A 25,573-nucleotide genomic window follows, 5' to 3' on the forward strand; every position below is an offset into this window, starting at 1 on the left:
AACGACCTCCTTTCCTGGTACATATGGGGGAAGAAGATGCTGAATTTGGCTGCCTGGAAAACCTCAGTGTGAATGAAACCTGGCTTCCTGGAGAGCACAGTGAGGGGGGAAAAGATCTTCCTGTAAAATAGTCAGTCTTGATAATCCCAATGAATTTTACATCAGTGATTATTTTCAACTATGAGGCATAGTTGTGTGTGTTTGTGTGGGTGTTGGGAGATGGAAATAAAGGATATTTTAGGTGATAGAAAAAATTGATATGGAATTTGGGGTTGATGTGACAGAATTTGGTTCCATTGCACAGCGCCCTGGCTAGTAGTTATTACAAGTGACTCTCTTCTCGCTGAAAATACTTAAATATCCAAGGAAATTTGCTTAAACGCTATTTTGTTCAGCTTGCTCAGAGTTATTGTCACATTCCATAAAGTCCTTGAAAATGAGTCCTCTGGTGAGGATATCTCAATTCATTGGTAAAATAATAATGTAGTAATAATAATGTGTCTTCACCAAAATTACAGGGGAAAATTACATTTAAGAACCAGTATGTCATAAAGCATGTATACACAGTGTATGTATGATTTGGGAGTATATGTATATTTTAAAATAATTATTTTATGAATATAGTTTATTGGTAGCACACATGGTCAGTTGAAACTGACACATTATTTCTCTGCATAAACATTTCTCCGCAGTAATCTCAAAATATGTCTGTTTCATAGCTAGCCAAGGACACACTTTATACCACAACTATTGTACACTATTTGCTACTATTAAAAAACCTGTCTGTAAAAAGCCCATTAATGTACTGTGTGGAATAAACATCAGTAAAGGTTTCTCTTAACTAGGCTTTTCCAGCAGTTCAGGTAGTAATTGGAAACACTGTTCATTTTTCAAATAATCTGTCTGTTTTTGAGATTTGCATTTCTGAGGTATTAATTTTCATATCTGCATAATAGGCTATTTCAATATATATCTTATATTTGACGTAGGATAATATCAAGGGAACGGTTTTACAGCGGTACACAGTACATGGCATGGCATCATAGTCTTCTCCTGCTTGCCACCTAATTAGTTGGTTCTGTACCTCTAGTGGTAGAAGTCTGTGCAGAAACACTGAAGGTTTAGGGTTCAAACTGCTGACGTTGCATAATTGTGGGTTGGGATTCCACAGTTGAAAATAATATAATTTATTTGTACATTTTTCCTTACAAAATTTAGGAAAATAACCTTACAATCTTAATTCTGCTCATTTGTGTGTATACATTCTGACACAGTCTTTTCTGTTTGTTATAGGTGGAGGGATATGAAATACAGTATCAATTAAAAATCTCTTTAAAAAATCCTAAAGCTATTCAATAACAGATTTTCTGTAAGATATGTCATAATGCACAGGTTACATCATGATGTGGTATAAAGTTTTTTCTTCTTATAAGCTATATTACCTTTTCTATTAAATCTATAGTAAAGATAATGATAACATAATGTTATCTAGCTGGAAATCTTAAACTATAAACGACAAGTGTGGGAGCTGAAATTTGTAAAGAGTAGCTGGTTTTTAAGTGTATTAATTAAACAGTAGTGCTCTGATATTGAGTCAGAATGATAATATTTGTGTTGCATGATAATGTATGGAGTCAAATAGATGTTTAGAGTTTTCTAAGAATTTTTTATTATTATATTTCTCCTACTAAGTGCAATTTAATACTTAGCTACTGACAGTGTTAATTATTACTGTTATAGTTTATATCAAAATAAAGATAACATAGTTACATGTTACAAAGCATTGAATAATTTGATTTTTGTACCTAGGAAATCACTAAAAGAAGTGCACTGAAGTTCAGATTTATATAGTGAATGAGTCTGAGTAGTTTTCTGTGCCATTAGCGGAACAAATTAAACTTTCACTGGTTGAGTGCATATTCCTAAACAGTGTAGTGTGGGAGGATTATCTGCCAGTTACTCTTATTGGTTTATTGGCAGCAGAGCAGATTTAAGCCAAATTTTCCCATGTCAGAGGTACTGTACTAAAAATTCCAGAAGTTCTGCTAAGAAATTTATGAAGTGGTATGAAAGTAAATTACTGAAGAGCCATCAAAGCAAGTATGTTATTAATTGACAATTTATTGACTTCATCCTCAATGCTAGTTTAAAAGAAAAAAAAGGATTAGGTTTCAGATTACACTTTGAAAGCTGCGTGAGGTCTTTTGTAAGATATTTCAGTTAAGCTGTAATTAATTAACTTGATTAAACAAATATTAGTAAAAGAGTAAAGCACACTTATTCTTATGGATCTATAAAAGTAGTAGTCATGAGATTAATATAAATAACTAATGGAAAGTGTGAATCTGGGTCTGTTTAGGACAGAGTGCAACACTAGTTATCTTTGATCTTCTGAGAAATGTAGTCTTTACTCAATTAAATCTCACACTGACATCATTGATTTATTGACTAAGAACTGCAGGGTCCTTTCCTTCCAGGGTAAGATTTAGTTAATATACTACTGTTCATCACACTGAACTATTGCATTGTGCTAAGCGGTACAATTCAAATGGCATTACCATTTACTTTCGTTGTTTATAATTTTACCATTATTGATTCTGTGGGCCAGGTATTACAGCAGAAAGATTCCATCCTCTGATGTATTCTTGTCTTTTCCACTGACTTACTGACCTTGTCTGTGTCACGGAACTTCTCTGTGTATCAGTTTATTTATAAAATGTGTTCTAACATCATCTACCTCAAAGAAGTGTTGCTAAACTCACTGTATAGTGCTTTCAGAATCTCATTTGGAAAGTACTACATGAAGTGTGGAACATTATAATTGAGCATGCTTGTATCTTTAAGCATTAGTAAAACTTTGATTTAAAAAATTATTTTTAAGCAATCAGGATAAGATTTTTAGTAGTGGCTAAGTGATTTGGGCACCTAACCCTACCCATTGACTTTCAGTGAAAGTGGAGAACCTAACTCCCTTAGTTATTTTTGAAAAATCCCATCTCGTGTCTTTTCCAGATTCATTATGTGTAATTTAAATATTTGGTCTCTTGAATTTGTGTGTAGGTGAAAATGTGTTATAAATTTGTACTCTGCAGATACATTTTCCTATTAGTAGCAATCCCAAAAGCCTACTTCACATAGTACCTGATCAAGTGCCTACTGAAATCATGAAGAGTCTTTCCACTGACTTGAATGGATGCTAGATGGGGGGCCCCCAGCAGCTTGCAAGATGCAGCTGAGAGAGCTCATTGCATATGTGTCAAAGTGCAATTTCTTATAAAAATATTGTGGTGAATAAAAAAAGTACAGCAGCCACTTTTAATACATTACAACACTAATTATTATTATGGAATAAAATCACTTTTTATTCTGGAATGGTATCTACATATGGGAGCTACTCCAGAATAGCTATAGCAGGATAGTTTATTCTGCTATAGTTATGCCGGTCAATTTCCCTGGGTAGACAAGCCCTCAGAAGTTTACCTAATCAGAAATATTATTATTAATATAGCTAGTGTCTAAAAGTTTCCTTCCCTTTTCAATCAGGGGCTTGAAGCAAGATAAAGCGTCTACTTTATTATTTTTTGAGTCAGCAGTGATATAAATATCTTCCTTGCTAATGTCAATTTTACCTACTGTTCACAGTGTTTTAACTTTGATCTTAGCTAATTGCTATTAAATTCATACCATTTACTCATTTGGCACGACAGAACAAGTTAATTCTATTTATCATAATGACGCCAGTAACTTTGTTCTGTTCCCTTCCAGGATTGGATGTGTTTACTTAGCAGGCGGAAAATACTTGTGCAATTTTGCATATGCTGTTCAAGGACTTTTCCATGTGAAAATCAGCTTTTGAAATATGTTGCTGACTTGTGCAGTTGAAACATTTCCTACATTAATGTATTGCATAATATCTACCTATGTGAAGATAGTTTTTCCACAGTATTTGCTTTGCTGTATTTGCCCATGTTGCAAATATTACAGTGCCTTTACATCTTAATAAGTTAAGCAGTTAGCAATGTTGGTGGACATGGAGAACAGAAAATTAGAAAGCTCTAGTCAATCTGTGTTGTTTAACATAACAAGATTCCAGTTTTCTAAACTAAAGGAGCAGTATGCAACTTATTAATAACAATTTGTAATTTGAAGTATAGTTTTCCATCTTGTAGTGCAAAACATTTATTTACTAAAAGCTCAGCTTGGTTGTGTACATTATGGTCTTGATTCACCACTGTGTTGGTGTACTTATGCTGAGATACCTCCATTAAAATAATTTAAATTACACCAAAAGAAAACTGGAATAAGACCGAACAACCAATCAAGCCCTATAGATGGTGGATAGTGAATTTTATTTGCGTATGTAAATAATTAAAAAAAGACAAGAACTTTGTGAGAGCTCCTGTAGGCACAGCTGAGGAAAAGGATACCTCATCCTGTTCAGTCTCTTGGTTCTCAGTAACTTCTTGCCTCAAGACGTCACATGAGGAAAACACTTGAGACATCCTTGTGGGGTGAAATCTCTGAGCCATCAATTCTTCTGTTAGTTTTGGCAAAGTGGTAAGAGCACTTGCTTCCTTTTGCACCCTCCTTTAACCTTATTATTTAGAGGTTGAAGGCCTTATAGACTTCTGGGTTCTGGTTGGAGCCTGGGCTCTAGCCCGTGTGTGGTGGGAGGGCCCCAGAACTCAGGCCACAACTCAAGCCTCAAAGTCTACACAGCAATGAAACAACCCTGCAGCCCAAGCCCCATGAACCCGAGTCAACTAGCATGGGCCAGCTGCGGGTGTCCAGCTGCTGTTTAGACGTGCCCTTTGAGTCTTAATACCAAAGGGAGAAAATTTATCCAAAAAAGTTACATGTTGAAAATAAAACAAGATTTGGTGAAACTAAATATATTATATGTAAGTTAATATACTAACTTCTACTGTGGGCTCAGAGATAAAGGAGTAGAATTTTATTCTGTAGTAGTAGGAATCTATAAGAAAATTTTTCTAGTTCATTATCACCCTTAAAAGAAAAATCTATTTCACTGTAGAAGCTACTTTTCTATCATTAATGACCACATGCATCTGGGAGCAGGACGGAGCCAGAGACTAATAACATAAAGAGCTCCTTTACACTGGTAAAAGAAATTTCAGTTGATGTCAGTGGTTTGTAAATCAAATGGTCCAGTATGTTACCTGTCAGTAAATGTTACTATTGAAACTTTCATGATCTTTGCATCCTTGGCTATTAATTTCACTCTGTTTCCCACCAAAGAGCATCCATGAATTGATGGACAGTTCCATAGATTTTTCCAGATTTTGATGAGTGGGAACCTCTTTCTGATAATAATAATAAAGTTTGCTGTGCATGTCAGGGGAGGGACATATTGGGAATGCACATGTGAAAGGTCAGATATGCACTTATATGTTTACACAAAAAAAACATTACTTTTTATCTTTGAAATTGTTTAGTCTTGACAAAATTATTCCATTCTTTTTTCTTTCTAAGAGTCCAGAGCAGAATTCTTTCTCTCTTCTCTTTTGTGTCAATTGCTCTTGATGCAGTCACTCTAGGGATCCCAGCTTCCTTGTAATTGGACCATTTTAATTTGCTTACAATTATACCAGTCCATAAACTTCTACCCTAAATTGAGTCTATCAGTCCTTAAATTCCAGGGCTTGCTGCCTTCTTTTGTCTCCTTGTCAGTTTCTGAGAGGCAGCCTGGTATGGGGTTGTCATCCTTCTGCCACCCCATGCCTTTCTGCCTCCCTTTTCCTCTCTGTCCTGGATACTTTATAGCTGGGCTTATTTTCTTTATTGGACACAGCTGTGGGTGCAGGCCTCCACAATTGGCAGTTCTGGCACCTGCCTGGAGGTGTAGTCAGCCTTATGGCCTGTAAGCAGGGAAGACTCTCCTTTCCCTTCTGCATGTTCTCAGTATCGGGTTTGTAAACCCTGTTTCACTTCTCTGTGTTCATCCTTTCCGTGATCTTTCCTTCTCTGTTAGCTCTCTGTCCTTCCCTGTTTTACTGATTGGATGTCTCTGGCTTCCCATTCCTTCTTACTTCTCTTGGTCACGTGCCTCAATTTTTCCTTCCTATCTTGTTTGATTCCTCTCCATAACCCTCTAGTCCTTTGTGCTATTTGTACTGGGAACCTGCAACATGAAACTTAATTATCAGTAAATTTTATTCTGCAACCCATATTGTTTGTGGATAATATGAATGCATGGATCAGAGAAGATAGGCTGTCGGCTGATAAGCTCTGTCCTGTAGCTTTTCCCTATGTAGATAATAGATTGATAAGTGAAACTTAACAAATAATTAATTGTGTTTGTTTGCACGTCTACTGTGCTGTGCATAACGACTGGGAACATAGAGTGGGGGAAAGAAGTAATGATGCTAGCAGGATGTCAAAGTAAAGATGTGAGCTTGCAGGAAGGGTGCAGTGCTTCTTGTAGGAGAGCCAGCTAAGTCTCTGAACAGTAGTATGAGGTTCCAAAGAAGTACTGAAAAATCCCTTTAAATTCTATTTACAAATCTATGTACTAATTTACAAATCTATTTACAAATCTATGTACTAATCCAGAAGAGATACTACCATGCTCCAATTTTTGTCAAATGCCAAAATTCAGTATTTGCTTTTATTTTGAATTGCACCATCTCTTAAACATTAGTAACAAAAGATGGCACTTTTCAAGTTTAGGTAATAGTGTTAGAAGAAAGGACATTTATTTATACTTTCATACTGTGTGTGTAATAAAAAAAAAAAAAAAAAAAAAAAAAAAACCTAAATACAACACAAACTACAGTATAGTCAACTGGAACTGCTAGAGATAATGTTACCAGTAGATGAATAGCTTTCAGGGAGTTAAAGATTTTACAATACTGCACAGATACATTAAATATTTAGAGTTCTTTTGGTATTGTATATCTATTATCTGATAGATTTTTTTTTAAACTAAGTCAGCTTGCTGTCACTTGGCAAACAAAATTAAATAACCATATGTGATGTGGGGTTTCTCGTAAGATAAATGTTCACATTTAAAAAGCAAGATTGAGGCAGAAAGGTGTTTCTTCTTTTACTGAAATTTGAGTTCTGTAGCCAGAAAAGTAAAATGTGATATAAAACAGTTAAGTACAGTACAAACCGGATTAAGCCACCCAAGCTGGAGTCTCTGGACCACCCATGTCTTAGACCACCCAAGGGACCAACAAGAATCAGTTGCATGGAAAAGGTGGCCTTTCACTAAAGGTCAAATGAATTGTGCTACAAACCTTAGAGATGTATTAAAGTGGTTTCTTCAGCTAGTGGGTTGTCTGTTGGAAGTGGTCCTTATTGCAAATGTCTGTGCGAACATGTCCTCTCCTGCACCAGTGACCTTAACCCTAATACTGTTTCCTTTGGGAACGAGAAAAATTTGGTTAATTAGCAGAGAGTTTTCCCCAAACAGAGGTTCCAAGTCATTAAATGTCGTGTGGTACCATTTCTGTGTGAGATTTTGAATTAGAAATAATTGATGGATTTCATTTTCAGGACTTCACGTGAGAAATCAAATTGAGAACCCCCATAAATAAAGAACTTTATCCCTTTAGATACCCAACTTCTTTCCCAGCTGTGAAAAATATTAAACATGAAATCCATTTAAATGAATGTTATGTCACCAGGTCCCAGGGCTCATCTACTCTGCTGCTATTACTTGATAATTAAAAGCTCTTTCTATTGAAATTATACAGTGTAGTATGTTTCATTCTTAAAACCACAGTGAAGTGACATGAATTACTGATGTTTGCTTTATTGATTCATTGAGAAAGATAAAAGATCAACTAATGCTGGGGAATATCCTGTGGTCAAAAGTCATCCTGGGGCAACACACCATTATCTTTTTCAGTACTGAAAATAAGGCATCTATTCTGTTTTCCTGTCTCTTATATGATGTGTAGCTCATCTCAGAATATTACATCTCTTCCACATTTTTGGTATATATTCTTTTACTAACTGTTTTGAAGAGTTCTTGCAAATTAGAATGGAATGTTTTACAAAACTTCTCAAAAGGTACATTGGTTTATCTCCCTTCTATTCTATTCATTTACATGCTTTATAACACTGTATTTTCTGATTTTCTCAAATACTTTTTCCTGTTATTGAAGTAAGGGTGACAGATCAACACCTGCTTTCTCTTTTTTGAAAGATTGGTGAAACACTGGTAACCCTTTATTGCACCTGCATAGTGTCAGTTTAAATTTACATATTTTTGTTAGTAGCTGGGAAATTTTATTCTTCTGAAGTCTAGAATGAATACCAACTAGTGTTGTCATCCTTTTCTCCTACCAAAAGGATACAAAAACTTCCACTGATTTACAAAAAGGAAAAAAATTTGAAGCATGTAAAGTAAAGCCAAAGAAGCATATCAGATATAGGAAGCCTCCAGAGGAACAGTAGACTATCAAGCTACAGGTACAGCAGGCCAGAGGACATAGATATTGTAGAGAGAGAAGCTAAATGATTTCTTTTTTGCTTTGATTTTCACAAGATGATTGTTTAAATGAGGCACTATCAGACATGATTTTTTTTTTAAATGATAGAACAACTCAAGAAATTAAAGTTACACAAAGACATCAAAGACTCTATTTTCCAATTGCAGGTTATAAATAACTCAAGTCTCATAAATTTTTAGGGTAACAACACACCAGATTTTAACAATAAAACATGTCTATCAGTAAGATCTTAATCTTTCTATTGTCAGAGTTAAGTTTGTTTGGAGTTGTGTGTTTTTGACTACTAGGATGTGTGCCTTGTAGATGGTTGAATATTGAAATGGAAAAGAAGCTTGTTGAGGAATCAGCGCGTTTTGGTATTATGATGTTTGGATAATAAGGTATGTGGATTGAGGTTAATCTGAATGTTAATGTTGGGCACTTCACTTTTGGGTTCCTAGAATTTTAGTGATAGTAAATGCATTTGAGAAACATCAACTGTAAGATAATACTTTTTTGTTGTTTGTTGTTTTTATTTTTGGCATTTTTTGTGGTGAAATGTAACTTCCAAGGCTTCCCTTGTACAACTCATTATTCCTGTGAGACACTTGTGGGTGTCAGATTTGTGCTCTTTGTCTCATTTACCTGATGAAGCACCTGAGAACAGGTATACACTGGTGTTAGTGTGCCACAACTTTTCTGTATGTTGAACGTATCATGCACTCACTCTTTGATTTAGGTAATGTCAGGAATTCATTAGCAAGAATGAAAGATAGGAAATCTTCAGGACATTTGAGAGATGTATTTTTCCTATTCACTGCTCTTTTATCTCCTTTTCCTCTTTCTGTATTTCACCCTTGATGCTAATGCTGATGAAGCAAAGTTTGGAGCAATCTAGACAATACATTTTTTTTGTTATTTCTATGGCTATTAAGTATACCAAGTCTTTTATTTTTTTTAAATCAATAAAATAGGATTACCAAAAATCTATTAGTGTTTTATTAATACTTGCGTGTGTTTTGACATATTTTGCATATTTCAGTATCCATTTTCTTCAATTTTCATCCAGTTTCATACTGACAATAATTCACTGAGAATCTCTGTAAACAGCTTCTTGACAGGCAATATATTAAGAGGAAATTTCTGGCTGAGGCTTTTCGTTAACCTGACATTTTGTGGTTTCGCCTCATAAAACTGGCAAAGGACTCTGCACGGAATGTTAATGGGGTGAAGTAATGAATGCAGGATGGGATGTAAGACATGAGTAAGCATAAAGTCCATACTTTAAGGTTCTTGGGGAGGTCCTTGTAGACAGTAGCTTTACTAATAGATAAAAGTAGTGGGAAGACTTTTAAAACCAGCACTTGGATCCACCCACCCCGACCCAACAACTTGGAATTTGAAGCTAAGTGGTGTTATGTATGTAGGAAAGTCTTTAAAGTTATGACATTTCATAATTTGGTATTGTTGAAAGAAGCATAGTTGAAATAAAGTTATAACACCATTTTACAGCTTCATCTCTTTCCTTAGTACAATAATCTGTGAATGGGATTATTGTTTTCAGTAGTTTATGTATTTTGTGATGACTATTAAATATTTTTAGAGAAAAAAAAGTCACTTTTCTTTTAATAAGAATTTGTTAGTACCTTTACTTACACGTTAAAAATACGACTTCAGATGGCATCAGTTACAGCTCATTTAAAACACATATGTTTATTTGTCTCTCTCTTTGGAGGGGTATTTATTGAATGCTTTTCCTTAGCATTCCTATACAATATGTAACAGAGAATATTTAGGGTAGATGCTCTTTGGGCAAGAACACATATGTTTTATTAATAATAATATGAAGATCTCAATGCTTTTTTGAAAACCTCACAATGCTCCTGAGTTAGAGACATAATATTATACACATTTATCAAGTATACTGAGTTGCAGAAAAGTTGAATTCTCAAGATCACACAGCTAACCAAGGCAGGGTTAGATGCCAAGAATACTGATTTTCAGGAGAGTTTGACACTCATGCAGTTACCCATGTTTCAGTATCTGATGCCTAATGGGTAAGACACCAAAATCAGAGGCAGTACAAAATCAGTACAAGAGGCAGGTCAGCAGGAGGGGATCCAGTTTTATCTGGAGACAGAGATTTTGTACTGCTGGATATTATTATAAAAATAAAGTTTCATCCTTGTTTTTAAAATTGATAAATATATGTTGATAACAATGTAGGTCTAAGTTCCACCCTAATATCATCCCTTTTATTCTTTTCCAGAGAGTAAACTGCACTTCAGTTAATCAACTTGTAATTTTAAAATGGATGCTTAGACTTTGAGAAATCCCAAATATATGAAATAACTGAATGGTTCAATTTTTGTTCAGTTTCAATTGAATGAAAAAAATATTTTTGACTGCTACAATATGTGGATCTTCACTTAATATGAACTTTAAGAACTGAAGGAAGTTAAAGCAAGTGTAGTCTATGTTAGGATTGGCTGATAGGATTTATAAATTCTTGTGGGGTAAAAGCCTGAAAATACAAATTGATCTAAAATGGACTTACTGTGAGTTAACAGTTTTTAATCTGATTGTCTGAGATGAGTTGGAGTAATTTACTATTACAAGTGCTTGAGAAAGATCTTCAAAGATTTCAGGAGAATGTTCTTACATATGGAACTCATGTATAAATTTGAATAGTAGCATGTAATCTGAAAATTTAATTTAGTACTGTAATGTCGTCCCTTTAAGGCCAGAGTAAGCAGTCTGGGAGGCTAGTTACATCATTCCAGGTGTCTGGAGAAGGTGAATGAAAGCCATAGGAATAATTGAAACTGACTTTGAATGAGAGGAAGATGGTCCTGAGGAATGTTAGTGTCTGAGAGGAGGAAAGAGTAGGAAAACCCAAGCCATTGTTCCTTTAAGGGCCCACCACCAGGAACCTTGTAGAGAGCAGGATTAAGGTCTCCTTTGTCCTAGGGTTCAGACAGATATTTGGAGTTATTAGACCTAGCTGGGAATGATCAAGGGAATAGTCAGATGATTGAGTGGGTGAATTGGAGAGGAGGTTCCAAGTCTAGTCAAGGAGAGCCTGCTAAGAGGAAGAAGTCATCCAGGTCATACAGCTCTAGGAGGTCTATGTATACTGGGGATCGTCAATAGGCAGACCGTGAGCCAAATCTGGACCTCCAGATGCTTTTGAACGGACCCCAAAATCTTTTATTTATTTATCATCATCATTATTATTATTTTCTCTGGAGTATGGACCTTGACTGTTCCATGACCGAGAAATTTGGACCTTGACAAAAAATAATTGACTACCCCTGTTGTAAACCCTGAAATTTAAGAGACCGGGACTGGAAACATGCAGTGTTGAGGAGGAGCACAATGGAGTGCTGTACCTAAGGGGGAGCCAAAAGAGGGTGGACTTTTTTGGAAGCTGGGCATTGTTTAATAAATTAGACCCTAGGAGAGGCAGGGGATATTGTTTTGAAGACTCTGGGTGTGAGTAGATTATTTCTGAAATTCAGAGGCAGACTGAGCCAGGGGATTGCAGTGGAACACCATGCCACAAGGGTGCATGCTCAGGCTGCATTATTCCTATATAGATTAATTGTTATATTGTCTATAAAAATATTATACTATTTTGAGCCTTAGGCAGCTTGGCAAGTCCCACACACCCCACCCCTTGCACATTTAGAAGGCTTATAAGGGAATTCCCTGCATCCACAGGCATTAGGAGGCTTGTTTGGGCTTTCCCTGAGCTTTAGAAGGCTGATGGAAGTCTCCGAGTCTGCACACTGCATGTGAGCTTTAGGAGTTTCAGGGGTCATCCGTTACCTCTCTTTCTCCCACCCCCGTGCTTTAAGAGGTTGTCCTTGTCTGATAAACAAAAGTTGGATCATCAGCTATCAACAAGCCTATCCAATGGTTTTTCAATGACTATTTTAAGCTTATCAAGAGGGCTGCTGTGTTATGCCAAGCTTAGTAAGTCTTCAGCTTGTTCGCTGCCAGGGATCCCATGATCCTACTCAGGTTGGAGAACAGAGGGGAGCCTAATGAGCCACTAAGATTAGTAGTAGGTGGATAGGTTGCCCAACAAACCACATAAGGCTTGTAGTAGGACAGTGAACCTCACAGAGTGATGCAACTAATTCTTCTTCCCCTTTCCCCTTCCCCCCATTCTTTCTTTCTCTACCCTCCCCTGCACTTCTGCTCCCCCAAGCTCCATGCTTTCCCAGACCACTTCCTCACCCATGCACCACATACACCTTTGAAGATCTCCAGGAAGTGTGCACCTTGGGAGGGCTGAAGAAGAGTAGTATTTGGGCTAGCAAGGGACTTGGGGTGGGGTCAGTACAGAGGGATCCTCTCCTCAAATGTACGAATCAGATAAACTTCATTTAAAATCACTCCCATTTTCCATTCTCAAGTTTGGAACTTACAATAAAAGTTTTGCAAGAATTCTAACTGGTGACTACCCTTTGTTTAATGTGTCTTCATATGAAGTCAAGAGAGTTATGCCAATATGCCTCACCTGATCTCCTCTGTAATTTTCTTTTAAATTAGCACTTAAATGAGTCATTTGATGCCCTATCATACAATATTTGCATCAGAACAGTAAGATAGTCATTCTGTCATTATTATTTAAAATCTTAAACTATTCAAAATCAAAATTTAATCGACTAATTTCTCTCTGCGCAATGGAAGATGGAAGTATAGTAAACTAAATGTATATTCCTCTTTCTTTCAATGTTTTCTTAAATTGCAAATGACAAAGGAAAAAAGGCCAAATTCTAATAAACATTTATTTTTAGGATGTCAGATGGAGGAACTTGTTGTCTAATGTACTCCAAATTTGGCAGAAAATTCTACCTCAGCCCCAGACCTAATTTACCAATTTTGAGGTGCTTTTTCTCTGTGAATTTCTTAGGGGGAGCCAAAATGGGCTTAAAATGGAAACTCCTTGGTTGCTACGGCTCTATAATTTGAAGTATAATTAAATAGTAATGAACTGGTCTTTACTTCATTCATCTTTCTCAGTAAAAGTGGCTGATATCTTTATAAATATGAACAGTTTTTGATTCCTACTGACTTTCTGGCTTTGTGATTTGATAAACCAAATCATTAATAATTCTACTTCATTAAAATGTCAAAGGTCTAGATCTGTCTTTTGCATGATAGAGAGCAGACCTAAAGGCTTTAGAGCTGTCACTACTGTCTGATTGAATTATACTGCTAATTTATGGACTTATCTGTAGAAGAACTCTCTGGTGACAGCAAATTCCATTGTTAACACCTTTCTTATCACATTTTTTTTCTCAACTACTTATTTATTTCTGTTTCCTCTCCTGTGGGGTCTACTGAGGAGAAAGTAATGGTAGACTTTCATGTGTTGTGATGAACAATTTAATCAGTAGCTACAATGATGGCACTAGGAAGCTTAGGGCAGTGCTTTAAAGTAGTATCATATTAGTTTTGATTCTATTTTATCTGTGTAGTAGAGTGAGTAGTTTGACTTGCTTTGTTACTTGATGTGGAAAATTATCTTAGCCCTCCAGGTGCAGTACTGGCTTCTGTTGATTTGACTGCCTTCCTCAAGAGTTGTTAATTGGTTACTTTATGGCATTTGTTATGTTTGAAATGTTTATTTGTGCATGTTCTTGGTAAGGTTGAGATGGAATGAAGGCTATACTTGTGTTGATTAAAATGGTGATCAAACAAATTATATTGAAGAGGGGACTGTTCAGTTTCTGAAGTCTTGTGACAATTTTTCTGTTCTGCATATATCAGTGGATAGAATTTGATATCTCTTTTGACTGTTTGCTAAGGAGGCAGTGATGAAATGATAAATGGTTTCTGTAATCAACAGTATTTCATTTAACTGAAAAATGCCCTCCTTTTTAAAAAACTACATACAGTACTGTACTTCCAGCCTAGAGCTATTGTTTCTGACCTTTTCCTTTTCCTTTACATATTCATGACCCCACTAATATAGGGTTGCTAATTACAGTAGAACCTCAAAGGTATGAACACCAGAGTTACGAACTGACCCCTTAGCTGAACACCCTGTCAACCCAGAAGTAAGCAGTGGAGGGGCTAAAAACAAAAAACAAACAAACAAACAAACAAAAAAAGGTATTATACAATGCCTGGAATGCATCTTAAAGGTACAATAGGCATATCTGGGTTTTCTGTCCCCAACTCTAATCCCCATGTGAGGGGCCCCATCCCACTGGGAGGAGGATACTGTTTTCACCCCCCACCCCGACCCTCAGTAGAGGGACAAGCTCAAGCTTGTTTGGCTGGTGTTGCAGCCAAAGCCTGGCCTAGAGTAGGAGCCAGAATCAGAGCTGCTGTCCACAGGCTGTGCTTTGGTGAAGTTTTCAAAGGCCACAGCTGGTGCCCTGAAGCAGCCCAAGCTTTGCCTGCGGCTGTGTTCCAGGGTCTTGCCAGCACCTCTGGCAGTGCAAGGGGAAGGGGTGGGAGGGCCACTGACAATGGGCTGGTGGCCACAGCATACCATTAAAGGTTTTTTCAAGTCTACATAATTTTCTGCATAAGAACTACAGGATAAAAAATAAAGTATTCAAACTTAGTTTAATTGTTGTTATAAAGACTAGTGCCAGCACTTTTAGTGTTATTTAAATGGATATTTAAATCAGTGAGCTTTTCTGTTGGCTTTTCTTTTCATCCATAACGAATATTAAAAAAAGAAGCAGGAGAAATTACTTAAAACTGAAATATAGTTAAATGTAAACTACAGTACTAAAAAGTAAAAGGAAAATTTAAAATAGAAGATTTGACAAGATAAAGAAACTGTTTTTGTGCTTGTTTCATTTACATTAATACAGTTAAAAGCAGCATTTTCCTTCTTCATAGTAAGTTTCAAAGCTGTATTTAGTCAATGTTCAGTTTTAAACTTTTGAAAGAATTACCATAATGTTTTGTTCAGAGTTACGAACAACCTCCATTTCTGAGTTGTTTGTATCTTTAAGGTTATACTGTATATGAAAAATGTACATGCTGCTCTAAGATACACTGTTTTGATTGTTTTGGCAGTACTGGGCAATGACAATTTTAACATTGATATACATGTGCAAAATGTGTATTATTGAGAGTTGTTAGAAACCACTTTATACATTTTCAAGTCCGTTGCGGTGGTGGTCTTTTTCTTTGGACATTAATGGAGGGATGTACTTTTTGTCTTTTATAAATAATTATTTTAATAGGATTATAACAAAAAGATGCAAATATTGATAAATGACCCTATCACACTCACTGCTGATGTGACCAAATGGATTTTTTTTAATGGGGGAGGAGGAGAAACCCAACTAATTCCCTGGAAAATATCTTTGATTCTTATGGCTGGAAGTGTGGACTCATGAGTTGCATGGCCTTAAGTGGAAATGATGACAGATTCTTAATTAGAGTGAGATTAGTGGAAAGCCCTGTAACAACCTACAAAGTGATTTCACAGTTGTCATTGATATTGTGATGAATTAATAATGAAATATTGACTTGTTCTGTTGGTATGCTGAAAAATAATTAATTGCAATTATATGAAATGTTAATTCATTTATTCAAAAGTTTTAAAAGCCACAACAAAAAGCATCTCTATATAAAGAATTTTATATAATTTGGAAATACATAAGCCCATCAGACTTTAATATAATCGTTGCCAAAAGGACATTAAAATGGCAAAACAGCATCATGCTCTCCTTTTAAATGTCAGAAATTGGCCTTCTTCCCAAGTCCCAATTCCCCCCCCCCCCATTCTCATCATCACTTTCCCCATGCTGTCCCTATGCATGCAACTCCTTCCCTCTTTACATTGAAATTCCTTTTTAAAAAGTCATCTTCTATGAGTACTGTCAGTTATGGAAATAAGCAATGGAAAAGGCTTGGTAGGTCGTCCAGTCAGTCTTGTTGCTGACAAAGTGAGAAGGGGTCAGCAGAGCAGGGAGGAATATTTCTGTTTCCTTTAATGCATTTTCAAATAATTAATGACCAAAATGTCCAAAGTAAAGCCCCATTGGGTCCTTGTTTTTTGCTCATTAGTACTCATTGGCCTAGTAGATGTTTCTGTAGCCAAATCTTCAAACTTTGCATTATGAATAAAGCTCTGGATTTAATACTAGATAGATGAGACCTAGAAAAGAAACCAAAGACATGAGAATAAGGAACACACACAAAAAATCTTATTGATGAGATAATAAGTGGGGAAAAAGAGAGATAGGAATGCATATATAGTACTTGAAGCAATGGAACATTATCTGCCAATAACCTCAACCTCTTATGTAGTCAGACTAGAGCTTGAAGTGATGGACACCCTGATCATAAAGGCATCTGACTTAAAGTTTCCTGGAAGAAGAACAAAGCCTTTAAAAATTTTTTTTTTAAGGATATGTTTTTAATTCAAGGGAATCATAGATTCCGTCATTCAATCTGTAACGGAATTAGAGGACGTAGTAAGAGTAGCACTCCTCTATACAAATTTGTTGACCCAAGTAAAAGAAAATTAATTGCAGTCATTTGTGAGGCATTTGTGATTACTTACAAGAATAATAAAAACAGATGAATAATGAGACTGAACTAGTACAGGAAGATTTTGAAGTGGCTATTAAAATAATAGTGTTAGCTGCTATAATAGATACAACAGAAAACTTATTGACCAATATATACACTTATTATCTATTATTTACTTGGTTTTGGAGGTTCTGTTGTAGTGAAATAGCTTTATGTCTGTTTATTTATTTGGTATCTAAGTAGGTAGTTAAACAGAAATTAAAGGACCTTCTTGTTAATCCCAGCGTGATAGTGAAAACCTCAAATCAATGGGAATTGAGGACACACAGGATCAGGACCTGCCTTCTTGGCTTTTCGTTATTGCTTGTACCATGATTTTTACTGTAATGTGCTATGAACATTTTAAAGAAAATTTTCCTTTCACCTGTGATAAGTCCCAAGGTACCAGGGGTGAGGTGTGTTCATTTATTTGCCATTTAAGCAAAATGCTTTCTTAGAAACATTAACAAACAGGGAACTGATAATACTCAGCTGACAAATTATTATTTTTTTCCTGAAAAATATACTGTGCATATTAATAGTTTAGTACAGTGTTCAAGTAGTGTTGTTTGAAGGGATGGCATGGAAAATGGGTAAAGATGGAATAAGTCATCTCTGACAGGGATGATTTGTAGCACTCCCCAGAGACCAGGAATCACCTCAATTTCAGCTTGGTGGGGGAATTTTAATAAAGGACTACAAATCTCCCTCGAGAGCCTGTTCCAGTACAAAACTGAATTTTTATTTTTTATTGCAATATGCTTGCAATTATTTTAAAACAATGGTTTTCTAATTAGAAAAAAAACCCATCATGGTTCAGTAACCCCAGTCTTTTCAATCCAAAGGGTTAAATTCCACCTTCTCTTTGCAGTCAGGCAGTGGCCACAAAAGAGAATTTGAAACATTCCACACATGGAGGCATTGTTACATTTCTTTCTCTGGTTCAGAAAAAATACAATCTAGTCTTTGCCTTTGAGATTTGAAGGAGGGTAATTTAGTGGCATTGTGTATTTTTACCAGGATCTCCTTCCATGAATAAAGAACACAGTGGGAGAATACGTCCAAACTCACTTTGAGAGAGTGGAACTAGAGATGTTGCAAATCTGCTTTCCTGGAGCAAACTTATTCCAGGCTTCTTTTCTTCACCAGAATAAGTCAGAGGAAAGGCTGCAACAATCTAGATCACAGCCAAAGTGTGCATCTGAGAAATTCTGACTGAGTGGGACAGAGAGCAGTGAGGGGAAAGAGTCCTATCTGATGTAATAGCTCTTTAAGTCTAGATCACTTTTGGATATCCTGATCAGAATTTCAGTTAAGACAGTTGTTAGTTTTCTCTCTCTTTTTTTTTTTCTTTTGACTATACAGGTACTTAGTGTTAACAGTCAAGCTCCTTCTCAATTGGCCAGAGAAAATCCATCTGCCTTCAGAGGAAACTCTCTATTAGTTCCAAATTATGAAGAAAACTGATCTCTTTTCAGTCTTAACGCCAACTTCATCTGTAATACCACCCTACAATTCCCTCTGGCTGTCGGCTGGGGTGATGGCTATCAACATAATCACCAGAAATACTCTGTAGCTTTGACCCTTTTCTGCCCTTTATATAGGGTAGTGTCTGTTCTATTAGCTAATGACCAGACACAGATAATAAGGATTTCTTTTCCTTTGCCCGGAAATCCACATCAGGCTTGTCATTCTCTGCCCAGTAAGGTTGCTATGTAGTCATAATACTTCCCTCCATACCGCAAAAGTAACAACTCTCCTCTCCATAAGTCTTTTCGAAAGTGTAAGCTAAGCTTATGGAGAACTAGCTTCTTCAGAACTTTGTAGGGGTGATTCCTATTTGTCTGCCTCCTCTTCAGAATTACAGATATGCTTCACATTTATACAAAATCATATTAGATAGTGGGTCCTTGCAGTTCAAGAGAAGCTACAGATTAAAATTCTTCCTTCCATCTAATGATCTGGTTCTTTAACTCATTCCTTCCAATACATCATTGCCCTGGGACAATTTCTTTCCACAATAGTTATTTGCTTAGTGCAACAAGAAGAGATTTGAAAGTTTATACTGCCTCTGCTTCATACTTCTACATGGGTCACGGAAATCCCTACTGATCCATAAGAAAAACAACAACAAATGACTGAACCAGTGCTGGTTATCATCAGCAAATACAAAGTTCTTGAGATCAAAGAAAAATGAGCCAAGATTTTCTCACATCAGAAAACTGGAAGTTGTGGTCATTCCATGTCATTTTGGAGACTTTGGTTAAAATTTTCAAAACTGGGTGCTGAAGGTTAGGCTTCTATATTTAAAGATGGGAAGAAGTGGTCTGATTTTCAAAAGTTTTCAGCACGCAGCAGCTCCCATTAAGGTCAAAATTCAGTGCAAAGTGTGGGTATTCAACACTTCATAATCTGGCCGCTTATAGAATCATAGAATCATAGAGTTGGAAGGGACCTCAGGAGGTCATCTAGTCCAACCCCCTGCTCAAAGCAGGACTAACCTCGGCTAAATCATCCCAGCCAGGGCTTTGTCAAGCCGCATCTTAAAAACCTCTAAAGATGGAGATTCCACCATCTTACTAAGTAACCCATTCCAGTGCTTCACCACTCTCTTAGTGAAAAACTTTTTCCTAATATCCAACCTAGACCTCCCCCACTGCAACTCGAGACATTGCTCCTTGTTCTGTTATCTACCACCATTGAGAATAGCCTAGCTCCATCCTCCCTAGAACTCCCTTTCAGGTAGTTAAAGGCTGCTATCAAATCCCCCCTCATTCTTCTCTTCTGCAGACTAAACAAGCCTAGTTTAACATTTAATGTAAGCCTAGTTCCCTGGTTAACCAGTTAACCAGCTTCTTATCCACTGTCACCCCCAGGTCCTTTTCTGCAGAACTGCTGCCTAGCCAGTCAATCCCCAGTCTGTAGATGTGCATGGGATTCTTTCCTCCTAGGTGCAGGACTCTGCACTTGTCCTTGTTGAACCTCATCAGATTTCTTTTGCCCAATTTTCCAATTTGTCTAGGTCACTCTGTATCCTATCCCTACCTTCCAGAGTATCTACCACTCCCACTAGCTTAGTGTCATCTACAAACTCTTTGAGGGTACAATCTACCACATCCTCCAGATCATTAATGAAGATGCTGAACAAAACCGGCCCCAGGACCGACCCCTGAGGCATTCCGATTGTGACAGGCTGCCAGCTACACATGAAGCCATTGATCACTACCCGTTGACCCTGGTGATCTAGCCAACTCTCTATCCATTTTATAGTCCATTCATCCAACCTATACTTCTTTAACTTGCTGATAAGAATACTGTGGGAGACGGTATCAAAAGCTTTGCTAAAGTCAAGGGTATATCTCATCCACCGCTTTCCCCACATCCACAGAGCCAGTCACCTCTTCATAGAAAGCAATCAGGTTGGTCAGGTATGACTTTCCCTTGGTGAATCTATGTTGACTGTTCCTGATCACCTTTCTCTCTTCCAAGTGCCTTAAAATGGATTACTTGAGGGACCTGCTCAATGATTTTTCCAGGGATTGAGGTGAGGCTGACCGGTCTGTAGTTCCCTGGATCCTCTTTCTTCCCTTTCTTGAAGATGGGCACTATATTTGCTTTTTTCCAGTCATCAGGGACCTCCCCCAATTGCCACGAGCTTTCAAAGATAATAGCCAATGGCTCTGAAATCACATCAGCCAACTCCCTCAGCACCCTCGGATGCACTGCATCTGGCCCCATAGAATTGTGTATGTCCAATCTTTCTAAATAGTCCTGAACCTGTTTCTTCAGCACTAAGGAATGTTCACCTCCTCCCCATTCTGTGCCACCCAGTGCAGTAGTCTATGTGCTGACCTAGTCTGTGAAGACAGAGGCAAAAAAGGCATTGAGTACCTCAGCTTTCTGTACATCCTCTGTCACTAGGTTGCCTTCCCCATTCTGTAAGGGGCCCACACTTTCCCTACTCTTCCTCTTGTTGGTAACATACCTGTAGAAACCCTTCTTGTTCCCCTTCACGTCCCTTGCTAGCTGCAACTCCAATTGTGCTTTGGCCTTCCTGATTTCATTCCTGCATGCTTGAGCAGTATTTTTATAATCCTTCCTAGTCGTCTGACCAAGCTTCCACTTCTGGATCCACTTATCTGGGTCCTCAAAATACACCTATAAGTCTATTTGAAAATCTTGGGCTTCATGCTTATTTTTGATATAATATTGCCAACCATTGTGATTTTATCACAAGTCTCACTTCGGTGCAAGAATTCTCTCTCTTTCTGTGTTTGTACAGTGCCCAGCACAATGGGCTCTAATTCTGATTGGGACCTTTGGTTACTAACATAATATAAATATTTGCTATAACCATTACTAGAAGATTTTTTGTTTCTTTCAAGTTTCAGATGACCTCAGATTTGTAGCTTCAAAATATGCGAAGTTTTCCATTATTCAAAATGCCCCCTATCTCCCTTTACTTCAATGGGAAAATGTCAAACTGCTCTCAGGAGTGCAGGATACTGTAAAGGGAAAGTGGAACAATTGAATGTAGGGGTCAGCTGAGAACATTTTTGTAACTACCAGCTTTGTGGGCTCTGGTGTTGGGGTATGGAGGAGGAATGTGAGAAGGGGAGAAGACTGGGTGGGATAAGGAAGGGAGACAAAGAGGGAAAGGAGACAAGATAGTGATAAGGGAGGGGGATAGGATGACAGCTAACCCACTCAAAGGTATTGGGAATCCCCCTCCAAGCAGCCAGTGGGGATGCCTGCATTTTTAAATATGCATTTCAGGAAGAATTTTTATCCTGAAATGGTTACGTAGTTTGGGGGTCGGTGGCTTCCTTCTAAAGGCTCAAAAACTAGAAAGCAAATAACCTCCCTCCTCAGCACTCCAAATTTATATTATTTTTAAATTCTTGTGAAAAAAAACAATTCCAAGATTTTTAGGAGCTAACTCACGATTTTTGAAAACGTGGAGTTGACAGTACTGTGAGGCAGATTACAGAGAAAATGTGAGATTTATATGGTTAGATGGATTAACAGAATTATATAATTTCCAGCCACAAATAGCACAGTTATAATAGCGGCATATGATTTTATGGATATGAATGACTTTTTAAAAAAATTATAGACTCATTGCCATTGTATTATGTACAGAAAGAGGTGTTCATTTTGACCAAGCCTCTTTTTTTCTTGAGTCTGTGTTGTTGTAATCTGGGAACCCTTTTTTAAAAACAATTAGTGCATTTCATTGTTTCTATTTTTAAGTGAAAGATTCATTATTATTTAGCATTTACATTGCAGGAGAACTACAATGTGCTAAGTGCTTCCTAAATAGTGTACTTTCTGAAAAGAAAAAGACAAGATTGGAGGGAAAGGATGTTACAGTCAAGGGAAGTGATCGGAGTGATGGTGTCTCATCGGTTACATGTTTGTTTGCTTTTGTTAAACACACTAAATTCCCCATCTTCCATAATTCAAGCTTCGTATCTTTCACCTATATCAATTCCTAGCTTCAAATTCTGTGTCTTTACAACCTTCCCTGTCATCATTAAATCAATTTCCTATCTATAGATTAGCAGTACATTCAGGAGATAGATAAATTAGATAGATGAGCTACATGACTTAATCAGCTAGTTTGGTGTAGATGACATGGAAGAATTGGATTTTCTGGATGGATGCAAATGAGAAGAATTAGTGCCTTTGCAGGCTAGCTCTGGAAGGTGTTAAATTTACAGTGTGTGTTGTGAAATAAAGCACAGTGGTAAGAGAGAACCATTCTGCTTCAGGTTTGCTTCAAACCTCAGGAAGAAACTCAGATGTGGAAAATACAGTGCGAGTTATTGAGGGGGAGCATTACATACAGTTAAGAGTGGGAAATAGACACCAGTTGGTTTTAAGTACAGTTTTCTAGTGGTAGCATTTTACAGGTAGTTGTTTGACAGGCAATAACCTTAATATTTTGTATTATTTCTTCTTGCTAATGGCTAGATATGTTTAAAATTTCACTGATTGTGTTCAAGAAAGGTCTTTGTGAACAAATTAATTAGGCAACTATAATGGAGTTCTTATTTTCTTAAACATTACTGCCCCCACATGGACATAATAAGAACATGCATGACTGTAGGGAAAGTATTTTGTATATTAAGTAGTTTTAAAAGCCAAATCAAAGTCAACTCTGCAGTTGTCTATTAAATTTCAAGTGGCTTTTTATTGTTTGATAGTTGAACAAGGTTACAAAGTGTGTGTAAGAAAAGTATATGGTAACGTATCAGCCGATGCTGTGAAAACGATATTTTGAAGATATTTTATTTATTAATATTTGCAAATGCACCTGCTGTCAACGAGATTTTATTACTTTCTAAATTCCTTCATGTTTAGAAATTAATGCATTTATGCCCAATCTTCTTTACTTTGTAGATTAATTTTACCTAAGCGTGGAACATGTCTTAAATTAAAAACCTTTAAAATGTATTTGTAAGGTTATTTTATAAGATTTGGTAAGTATCCGCAACAGCTTTCTTACTGATTGACATCCAAGTCTCTTGGCTGTTAGCTGAAACTGAATTAGAGGTCTCTTTTTGCAAATTCCTCAACAAATAAATCAAATGGAAGAAATGTGTTTTATCTTTGGAAATATCTGTAGCAACATCAATTAAGCTAAACTTGCTGACAGAATTCACTGGCTCACATGAATAAGGAACAACATGTGACTTATCTTTTTCCAATATTTGCCTGTGGTTCACTGGATCAGTACTAAATTTCTAAGCCTGAACTGGTTGGATTCAAAAGATTATTTTTAACAAGCCCCATGTATGTGCAGGGAAATCCAAAAATAAGGAATTAATAAAGTTACGATTTACTGTTGCCACAGCAGAATTGTTTTTAAATGGCCATTTCCGTGCAAGTAGGGGAACAGTTAAAACTTTTTTTTAATCAGTTAAAGTGTTACAGGCCAAGTCAAGTGTTCTTTATTTATTCCGAGTAGCTCATTCAGTAAATTCTTTGAATGTCCCAAAGGGCTCAGTGTGGAAAGGATGTTTATGAGTATAAAGTCAGTGTTATACTTACACTATATGCCTTTTTAACTCCATTTGTTTTTATACATGTAACATAGGTTACCATTTGCAACAACATTAAATGTATGCTGCACAGAAGGACAAAGGTTTTATTTAGTCAGCAGCATAGCAAAAATATAAAATTTAAAACACAAATTTCTATCAAAAGTTTTCTTTTTAGTTTCTCCCCCGTATTCTCATACTAACATATTTGTAAACAAAAAGTCCAGTTATAAAATTACAACAAATTACAATATTTTGATGCCCATTCAGTTTTGGGGAACAACTTTCTCCCTCTCTAGTTGTGTGTAGAATACAGCGGTCCTGCATTGTTTTACACCTGCATTGAAAAGAATGCAATAATATCTACTCTGTTTTCCTACATTGAGATGATCTAGTGAAATGGTACTATTTAATTCATTTTATAGGGGAATGAATGATTTAGTAAGATTAACTTAGAATATTTCACAAAGTAAGCAATAATTTTACTGATTTTTGCTCAAAGAGAGAATATTTTCAATTCTGGGGTATACACTTTTGGAACAGAAACTTCTATTCCCCAGAAGAAATCTTTGTAAATACCAATAATTTATCCATTCTGTAATTCATATCTTCACTCTTCAAGTTTACCATTAGATATAAGTTATCTGTTTATAACACAAAAATCAGACCAACAGCAAAATAACATAGATCATGACCAAGAAAATTCTTTTGTTAACAAATATATATTCTTCATGGTTTGGGTACTAAAATAATAAAATCACCTTGTATGCACTAGAAGTGGTATGACGATGTGGTTATATCAGCAAACCCTCCTGATGGAGATGTAGCTTATACTGGCAAAAGAGCTCATTTGCCAGTATGGTTTATACCAATTCCGTGGACGAAATAAACTCTATTGGCGATAAGATTTTGTGTTGGTATAACTGCATCTGTATTAGGGCTATTACTTCTGTACCTATGTCAATTGGGAGAGAATTTTTTCACATTTTTAACTGTCATAGCTATACCAGCAAAGTTTTAAGTGCAGACCAGGTCATATATTAAGTCTTCTCTTGTTTACAATAGATCAGAAAGGAGTAGATGCCATTGCTGGATGTGCAGAAGGGGAAAAAGTAGACCCAAAACAGATAATCCATTCCACCATCTTATGTCTACAAGTTAGGAATGCTGTGAATTGGCAGGGGTTCACATAGGTGCATTTAGGGAAGAAGCTGCTACAGCACTGCCACATGCTTCCCTCTAAACCTGACATATAACTAAGCAAGAACAAATGCCATGCGAAGCATTAATTTCCCTTGCACACTTGTGACCCTTTAGAAAGGACATTTAAACTAACTGCATAGGAGCCAATAGCAAAATAAGTCTAGAAGAAACTCTTGTCATAGGATGGGGGAAGGGAACAGCCATCTAAGCGGAAATGATTGGCACACAGAGCTTCCTCTTACTTTCCCTAGAGAAACATGAAATTCATACAGTTTCTAGGTTGTGTCCTCTGCTGCTTTTGCT

At 36.7% G+C, this 25,573-nt stretch overlaps 1 protein-coding gene across 9 annotated transcripts in view; it reads left to right on the plus strand.

Moving 5' to 3' along the window:
- The window catches only part of VPS13B (vacuolar protein sorting 13 homolog B), an 819,784-nt gene that overhangs the window by 320,909 nt on the left and 473,302 nt on the right, over nucleotides 1-25,573 (plus strand). Inside the window, exon 20 of one of the 9 annotated variants that reach the window (XM_067537189.1) lies at nucleotides 1,294-1,409. The exons of the other annotated variants lie outside the window; for them this stretch is intronic. Coding sequence (XP_067393290.1) covers nucleotides 1,294-1,307 — 14 coding nt within the window. The 3' untranslated portion in view covers nucleotides 1,308-1,409. Of the gene's footprint in view, nucleotides 1-1,293; nucleotides 1,410-25,573 lie in introns of those variants that run through there. 9 annotated transcript variants of the gene reach the window in all.

This window comes from Emydura macquarii, unplaced genomic scaffold, assembly GCF_026122565.2.
Source record: "Emydura macquarii macquarii isolate MOO-44397 ecotype Brisbane River unplaced genomic scaffold, CSIRO-AGI_Emac_v2 contig_383, whole genome shotgun sequence".
NCBI lineage: Eukaryota > Metazoa > Chordata > Testudines > Chelidae > Emydura > Emydura macquarii.